The 9,432-nt window shown below is 40.0% G+C and overlaps 1 protein-coding gene across 2 annotated transcripts; it reads right to left on the bottom strand.

The window, feature by feature from the left end:
- Window positions 1-670: 670 nt before the first annotated feature.
- On the bottom strand, window positions 671-3,428 carry LOC121797718 (protein DEHYDRATION-INDUCED 19 homolog 4-like). 2 transcript variants are annotated; one of them, XM_042196407.1, is made up of 5 exons: window positions 3,165-3,428; window positions 2,385-2,527; window positions 1,473-1,550; window positions 1,104-1,369; window positions 671-1,015 (listed from the first exon to the last, which is right to left on the bottom strand). In XM_042196407.1, exons 1-5 carry the CDS (start codon window positions 3,223-3,225, stop codon window positions 910-912), a joined length of 654 nt encoding a protein of 217 aa, XP_042052341.1. In that variant the 5' UTR covers window positions 3,226-3,428; the 3' UTR covers window positions 671-909. The 2 variants fall into 2 exon arrangements, with proteins under 2 accessions (XP_042052341.1, XP_042052349.1); XM_042196415.1 differs by having other exon boundaries at window positions 2,385-2,524.
- Window positions 3,429-9,432: the final 6,004 nt, after the last annotated feature.

Raw genomic sequence — 9,432 nt, 5'->3', positions numbered from 1 at the left:
TAGACACACAATGCGCGATACCCGAATCCACAATCAACTACAAGAAGACCTAATCAAACACATGTGGGCGAAATTCGGCAACGCGTAGTGGTTTTTTTAATTTTTAGTATTTTAATTATGTAATTTTTAATTTTTAGGATTTTAATTATGTCATTTTTATTTTATTTGTCATTTGTAATATTATTTAGGTTTTTTTAATGAATTTTAGTATTATTGAAATGTTATTGTTTAATTGAATTTTAAATTAATTGTGTTCGTCCTTGCGGAAGAGTACATCTATGGGTGTTGTGCTCTTGCCAGAGAGCAGACAGAAAAAGTGGGGCCGGGCCCACAACCGTGCCGCTGGCAAGAGCACGGTTGTGGATGCTCTCATACTATGATATTATATACTCAAACTTTAAAGTTGGTGGAAAAATTAACATTTCAGAAATGCATATGTAATATTAGGCGCTAATAATCCAATTTATAAATATATTTGTTGTCTCAAATATGCCATTTGAATGTGAATCTAGACTCGTTAATTGACATTTCAAAAATTAGATTTGAGGATAATCTGCTTGGAATTAGGTACAATAGGAAATTAATCATAGTTGCAACATCTATGCGAACAAATCTAATATTAAAACTTCACTTGATTTAATTAACACTTCTATCTTAAAAGCCGCTAAGATATAGTAATTGTTACTCTTATTCATGATAGTGGAAATGTTTCTTAATAACAATTTAAAACTAGAAAAGTAGAGAAGGAGAGAGAGACATCCACGATGTATATTACATACACTAGTTTTATTATGCACATAAATATGTTTTCACATACTAGGAGTAGGTGAGGAAAGCAACATCTTAGCTCTATTTCCTCACACATCTTCAACTCTCCAACAATGCTTCTCCATTTCCAAAAGCCCCATCTCATAAATCATCAAGAAAAGTAGACATCACAACACCCCTCACAAATTCGCACCTTCGACTATTCTCCCTCGCATCTTCATCTGACATCGGGCACTTTTGCGCCATCCTGAGTCAGAAAACATCGCTAAGATGACCGGTAACCCAGGAATTGTGTAGACGAGAATCAAGAATTACAGTAAAAATCAAATCTTTACCTGTCGCAGGGGTCCACTGCGTGGTTATCGACCATTGTGCACTCCTCAACGGATGAGAGAGGCCGGACACTTGAGGACTCATCAGCATCGGGTGGATTGCATATGAAAGAGGTTAACAGTGGGTCGGGTTCTATGTGTGAGGAAGAAACCGGGATTGAAGACCCACCAAGAAGGGAGTGTAGGCTTCCTCCATCCCTCAACTCTCGTTTGAAGATGGAAAGTGGGAAATTAGATGCACCTTTCCTCAGTCTTCTCCTACGCTGCATGTGACATTCTGGTCAAGGAAAAAACATGGGTCGCCATTCTATTGTAATATAAGAAACGAGCAAAAGAGGGTTATAAAGTATTTGGAATTTTCTCGAAGGATATCTTTAGTAGACTCGCATGCTGCACAGTGAGATGGCGGACCAGATCTGTTCCGACCCTTTTCGCGCAAATGGGACAAACCTGCATAAGAAAAAAAATACATCAGAATATTAACCCAAGTCATGCAAATTAGATTAATCAATATTGGTGGTGATTCATCATATCAACATGCTTAAACATGTGCAAAATCAGGTCGAAACACAACTACAAAGGCTGGTAAGCCCAAGCATAATGTCCAAGAATCTATAGTTTTGCCCTCGCAAAGATAGAATATCGGACTTTTTAAGAACTTCAAGAGATTAGCCGCATTTTGGCAGAAAGCAGCATTATTGTGTATATTGATCAAGTAATGGAAACAAGTGGATACACTTCTTGACAATGGAATCCACGGGCAACCAATGAGGGACGTCATAATTAAGTTCACAAGTCATTTTCACATGTAATTGAAGGCAAAGAGGGAAGTTCTCTGATTACACAAACGCCTGTACACATCTCAACAATATGCTCAAGACCCTAATTACAAACTATTAATAGCATACCATGATTATACAGCGACAAGGTAAAACGTACATAAGGAAATCGTCTATCTACACATTGTTTATACCCATCTAAGAAGTGACACAAGATTAGCAAGTGGAAAAAAACTAAGAACCGTTGTTTTCTTAGCATGTGTTCAGCACACACACATACAAGCAAATAATTATGCAAAGCAAACAAATTTCTGCAATTGCAATCCTATATGAAACCTCTTAAGTCTTTACTGTTAACTATAGAAAAGCTCTTAATTAATTCCACTTGGTCGTAAGCAAGCATGATAAAGGCATGATCGCATGCTGTCGACACCAAAATGCAGGTAACTACACACAAACAAACACCAAAAAGAAGATACGAAAGGGAAAGTTGCAATGTAGGTACCCCATTCTTGGCTTCAACGGTGTGCTCTTCATCGATATGACAACAAAGCCCAACCACATCAAAATCCTCGCTGCAAAACGGGCAGAGAAACTCAGACTTCTGCTCTTCTTCACCTTCAAACTCTTCTCCATTATATACATCTGCTACACGTAATCAAGAAAGTATCTCACCATTACATTATGGACATAACGAATTAACAAAACTGAACTTGCAAATCTCTGTGACAGCTTAAACAAAATAACGAATTGGAAAGATCTAAAGGGCTACATAATAATAAGAATTCTTTAAACAAGAAGTGAAAAAGATACAAACTTTCTTCACCGATTCAAGACATACGACAATTAAAATCCCAATCCTAAATCGAAAATTCATTACTAGAGACAAAAACGATGAAACTTCATGTCATGAGTTTGCTCAAAAATTCAAACAATTTAATTAGAACCCTAATAGAGCATTGCATTTCCACAAAACATTTTAAATCCCCATGTTTTCACAACAATTACCAGCACCATTTTTTTATGGGAAATGTACAGAAATATGAAAAAAAAAACGGATTAAATTAATCATTTGGAGATAATCATCACATAAAGAAGAAAACCCAGGTACCTAAATGTGCTCCCAAAAGGAAATAAACCAATCGATCCAAATCAAAATCCCAAATCCTCATTCAGATAATTCAGGCTCAAAATAAAAACAATCCCACGAAACAAAATCCAAACTTTTCACCAAATTTCTTCAAAATTGGTGAAAAACTTCAAAATTCCACAGAATCAAACGCACCTGGTCGAGATAGATAACGCCTAGAGTAGCTTGAAATCCGAGGCCACGAATCGGAGTCCATTTCCCCCTCCCAAAAAAATTGCCAAATTCGTCAAGGAAAAGTTTCTCTCTCACACAAAAACTCCTCCGCAAAACCCACTCGGTTAAGGACACACACTACACACACTGAGCTAGAGATTCAGAAATTACGTAATAGCCATAATAAGGGGTGAAAAAGGAGAAGCTTCGGTGAAATTATTGAAGAAAGAGAGCCAGAGAAATGAATTTCCCTTTCCCTAGCTAATGTTCAACGGTCAGACTAGAGGTCTCCAAACCGAACCGGCCAGGACGAACCGGCCCGGAACTGTCACCGGCGGTTCCGAACCGGAACCGGAACCGTCGGCGGCGGTTCGAATCGGGACCGGAACCGCCCTAACCGCCGGGCCGGTTCAGGTTCACAAAAATTGAAGAACCGTAACCGGCGGTTCTAAACCGCCGGTTCCGAACCGCCGGTTCGGCAGTTCCCGACACCTTTTCAGGCCTACTTCCTAGCCTTTTCAGAAACCGCTCCCCCGGGTCCCGGTTTGGTCAGAAACCGTTGACGGAAACCGCCGGTTTCGGCCGAAAAACTGCCGGTTCCGGCGGAAAACCGGCGGTTCCGGCGGAAAACCAGCGGTTCCAACGGTAATTTAAAAAATTTGAATTTTTAAAATCGACGAAAACCGCTGGTTTCCACCGAAAACCGGCGGTTCCGACGGAAAACCGGCGGTTCGGCCGTTTTTTCAATTTTTTTTTAATCACAATTTTCCCCTATAAATACCCCCCTCCTCTTCATTTCTACTCACCTCATTCTTGTGTTAATAAGAATTTCTCTCTCAATCTCAATTTCTCTATTCTCCATCCTCATTCTCTCAAGTTGTTTACGTTATTTGCGCTCATACTTTACTCTCACGTTGTTCACGTTATCATCTTCACGACTTTAAATTTCAATAAATATTTATATTATGTCTTCATCTCGTCGTGGTGGTGATCGAGGCAAGGGAATTGCCCAAGATCAAAGTCAAAGTGATACTCGTCGTCGACGTGCCCCTTCTAGAGCACAAGTTGCGGAGGAGGTGGGAAGGCTAGCCGCTCTTCGAGCTTAAGTAAGTTATAAGATGTTTTAATTTTTTGTTAATTCATTTTTATTAAATTCATAATTTCATTTTTTATGTGTTTTATTTTTGTGTTAGTATTTTTACTTAGTTGTATAATTTTCGTAGGAGGAAGAAGATCGAAATGCGGCCTTGTTACTTGCCCTCGGCGACGACGACCCACAAGGGGGGCATTCACATTCGGCTTCGCGTTTCGAGTACGATGTGAATCTATCGTCGGACGAAGGCGATAATGGATCGCATCAATTCCCCCCTTCTAGCACCGGCCAAGTTGGCGACAATGATGAGGAGGAGGCCGATCCTCCTCCTTCCGCAGGACGATAAAAGAAAAAGATGCCTCCCAAGTTGAAATCCGAGATTTTCACCAAACATTTCAAGAAGTTCCCGGTGGTAATTTCAAATCCTAATGATCCGACCACTACCGTGGAGACAAGTGAGTTCAAAGCATATTGCAACTATTGCGATAAAGTCTATCCATTTGTTATCGGTGGGGGATATGGTACTCTCCATCGCCATTTGAAGTAAAAACACCCCGTGGAATATGGGCATACTAAGTCCCAAAGCCAAATAAACTTCCCCGCCGGCTCATCGTCTCAAACAGGTACGCCGCTATTTAAATATGATCCGAAAAATGTTACCGATGCTATGGTAAGATGGGCGGCAATGAAACATTTGCCGTTCAATTTTTTTAATGACAAAAAATATGAAGTTACTATGCAAACCGCTTTTAATGTTGCTACAAAGAGAATTCCCCCCTATACTGCTCAAAGATCTAACAACCGTCAGTTTTTTGACAAAAAACGAGAGGTTGGAAAATTCCTCTCCACCTTGGGGCACAAAGTTAATATTTGCTCCGATGTGTGGACGGATTCTTTCCAACGAAATTCTTACATGGGAATTTCATGTCATTTTATAGACAATAGTTGGTCTTTAAATAAACGTTTAATTGGTTTTAGACAATTTCCTTCCCCACACACCGCACAAGCAATTGCATATTTAATTATTCAAGTTTTGAATGAGTATAAGTTATGCAACAAGATATTTTCGGTTGGTTTTGATAACGCAACCGCTAACACCGCAAGTATATCCGATTTAATTGCGGCTTGCTCCCCGGTGATAAGTGGTAAGTATTTTCTCCAACGTTGTATTTGTCATATTTTAAACTTATGTGTACAAGATGCTTTGTCTTTGTGGCAAAGACATATTCAACCTATTACTACAGCTGTATCCTTGATCCACTGGAAGCCTCAAATTGGCAAGACGTGGAAGAAGTATTGCCATTTGAAGAAAATAAGGTACACAACTTTTACTTTAGACGTGTCTACTAGATGGAACTCTACATATGATATGTTGCAATCTACATTGGAGCATATAGAATATTTAGTTGATTTTTATAGAACTTACCATGTTGATGATTTATATCTAACATCTTCTTGTTGGGATCAAAGCATGAGCTTGTTTAAGTTATTCAAATGTTTTCGAAATGCCACTATTGAGTTATCGGGTGTGTATTATTGCACATCCGTTCGTGTTTTAGAACATTGCATGATCATATCACTTGGTTTTAAAACTGCAATGAAAAATTCCACAAACAATCTTGAGTTAATATGTGTTTTATATTATATGGTTGAAAAATGGCTCAAGTATTTCAACGAGATCCCCACGGTTTTTTTGTTTGCCAAAGTTTTGGATCCAAAGTGGAAACTAGTTGGTACTTTCAAAATTTTAGAATTTTATTACAACAATTTGGCTTCTATTGATCTTGAACCACTCCGAGCTTTGCAAACTGACGAGGACGACGACAACTACATAAACCTAGCCCAAACATTCCAAATAAACATCCCCCACCTCCCAAGCCTCCAAAGAATTTTTGAGTTCGACTTGCGGGCTCTCTTTCACGATTACGAAGCCAAGTACAACCGTACCCACCAAGTGAGACCTAGACCCCCCGTCAAACACATAACTTTGGCTTCTTCCAAGTTGATGACCCCGACGCCCAATCCCAATTGGCGGACCTATACGGCTTCAGCAGCGGAGGAAGGACGGCAAATTCGACAAGTGAGTTAGACTTATATTTTGACTCACACTTTTCATTCAATGAGGAAGAAGGAGGTCCCGTTCCCCAACAAATCGACGTCCTAGATTGGTGGGGATCACACGAGAAAGATTTTCCTATCCTTGCATCAATGGCCAAGGAGATCTTTTCGGTTCCGGCTTCCACTGTCGCCGTCGAGTCCGCCTTTAGTGTTGGAGGCAACGTCTTGGACGACCGAAGAAGTAGACTCACCGGGCAAAACATGGAAGCCACCATGTTACTTGATGATTGGTGCTCCGCCGAAATTAGAGACCAAGAACCGGATTGGGACAATCAAGTAGTACAACCTGACCAAGACTACTTCCCCGACGAAGAAGAGTAGGCGCCAATTCTTCTGATAAGCCAAATAGGTAAGCAAGGTAAGAGAACTACGTGGACTTTGATTCCAAAATGCAATTGAGCATTGAGGATACGTAGGCATCTCAACTTAAATTTCAACTTAAATTTTAAATTTAAGTTTAAATTTAAGTTGAGCTCAAGTCCTTTTCCTTTATTTCTTTTTTCTCCCCTTTGTTTCGAATATGTAATTTTGTAAATTGTAATCAAGACTTTAAGTCTTTTGTAATTTATAATTTTGAAGTTGTAATTTCTAATTTTTACGTTGTAATTTGTAAATTTTAAGTTGTAATTTGTAATTTTAAAGTTGTAATTTGTAATTTGTATCAATAAAATTGCATTTGTACATCGCTTTATTCTAATTTTATTTATGCAAATATATTTACATTTTTTACTTGAATTACAAATTTACAAAAAAAAAAAATTAAACGAACCGCCGAACCGGCCCGGAACCGGATTTGCACCGACGGTTCCGCGGTTCACGCGAACCGGCGGTTCACGGTTCACGAACCGGAACCGCCGAACCTTGGCCGGGCCGGTTCAGGTTCCTTCATTTCTCGAACCGGAACCGGCGGTTCCGAACCGTGAACCGCCGGTTCCCGAACCGTGGTGACGTCTAGGTCAGACATTTCCGCAATTTGTACACAGTATTTTTTAGCGGAAAGGTGGCTACCAATTTCTGTGATTTACTGAAATGCCATTTCATTTTACGGCAGGGTACAACCTTGATTGCGTGGCGTGCTGCTAAATTCGGTGGCTATAAATGTCAACTTGCTCAGTGAGTCGCAAGTTAAAAAACCGCTCGTGCCATTTTTGAAGGACAATTAGGGTGTGTTTGATAGCGCCCAATACTCTAGAAAAGGGTACTGTTTTGGTCAAAGTCTGGTGTTTTATACCAAATGAAAATTTTTTAGTCGGCCCATGTAAATAAGTAAGGCCCGGTCAAGCCCATGAATCTATACTAAAATATGGCAAATAACTTTTTGGAGGTAAAGTGGCCGATTATATTCTAGCCTTGAAGAAGGTGTTTAGAAAAAGATTGACATTTCCAATGCTACCCTCATATCATTTCAATCCTTCTTCTTCCACAGCATAAGCCACTCAAACTCCACCGAGGACGGATCCAAGCCCCCTAGCTCAAGTGGTTGAGGAGGGAGGCAAGGATACCGCGCCATCCTAGAGGTCACGAGTTCGACCCCTGGGAGGCGAAACTTGGGGATTAATTTCCCCTGGGGAGTTCTTGAGTCCTGGCCTGGACCCAGGCGCTGGGGGAGATAGGTTAACTTGGTACCCTTGATTGGGTTGATATAGTTAACTGGTCTGGACCCGTGCTTGGGACCTAGGCGCTGGGGGAGATAGGTTAACTTGGTACCCTTGATTGGGTTGATACAGTTAACTGGTCTGGACCCGTGCTTGGGGAAAGGTTGGATGACTCGTTCCTTTCCATCCCGACAACGAAGCGCAGCTCGGTGGTAAGACGATTCACCTCCGACCGTTAGGCCGGGGGTCTGAGTCACTTCGGGGGATAGATGAGGAACCATCGTCGATCCTCCTTAAGTTAAAAAAGAAACTCCATCGAGGACGACGGGTAATCAGCGGAAAAACCATAGAAGCTGGCAAGGATTTCCGGGCGTCGTGTGTGGGAACCAAGATTTACTCATCCCCATCCAATTGCAGATCCGTAATCATTTTCCAGGTTGGTTAATTTGAACTTGAAAAAACAAAGAAGGAAAGAAGTAAAAATTTACTGCGTCATGCATAAAATTGGAAGAATAAATGAGTAGCTGACAGAGATTAGAAGAAAAGAAGAGAGATAATAGCGCTGCTCTTCAAATTTCAGATTTCCCGCAAAATCTCTATGAGAAATGCAGGAAATGAAAGTGGGGGAAATAGATTTCAGTGATTTCCAAAATGTTTTAGGGCTGCAAAGAGGAATCAGCGTGTAAATAAACTTCAATATTGAGGGTAAAAATGTGAGATTATAATTTATGTCAACACTTCCACCAATGTATCAAACATCCGTTTCTTAATCGTGGCCCATATACTATGAAGGGGTTGGTTGCGGAAGCTTGCGTTCTAACGGCTCACATAAAATCGATCTATTTAGTAGATTATTTAGATAAATTCTATTCGCGTAATTATCACATGTATCATGCTCATAACTTGAATTTTAAACATGTTTTAGCACAAATAATCCCTAAAACATGCTTAGTACGGAGTTAGCCAATTTACCTCGTAGATTCACTTAAGAATCGAGGATGGCTTGCTTCTTCTCCACGTTAAGATCTTGAGAACTCGACCTCGGATCTTCTGACTGGTGTCCCGGACTGTAAACTGATATTTGTGTGGGTAAATCTCACCAGTGTACTAGGACTTAAATAAAGAAGACATAATCTCGCTCACGGAAGGAGAAAAAATCGTTCCTCTCTCTCAAACAGGAGTGGACGAAAATTTTGAAAATAAATAATTGTATTTTCTGTATCCTTTATTCTCCTATTTATATTAAGTCACATATTGGGACCAGTCAGGGATCTAAGGAAGAATTTGGACATGGCCTCACCCAATTAGCTTTTTACTAATTAAATTGAACCCACAATTTAATACAAGCTTATATTGGAATATTACAAGCAACCACTACAGAAGTAATATTGCACTACCTTTCCAAATCCGAAATTACAAGTATTCCGGGTTTCCTTTTTGCGTG

The sequence above is a fragment of the Salvia splendens genome, chromosome 1 (assembly GCF_004379255.2).
Source record: "Salvia splendens isolate huo1 chromosome 1, SspV2, whole genome shotgun sequence".
NCBI classification, from domain to species: domain Eukaryota; kingdom Viridiplantae; phylum Streptophyta; class Magnoliopsida; order Lamiales; family Lamiaceae; genus Salvia; species Salvia splendens.
Note: the sequence above shows the minus strand (reverse complement) of the source record. Positions and strands in the feature narration are given on the sequence as shown.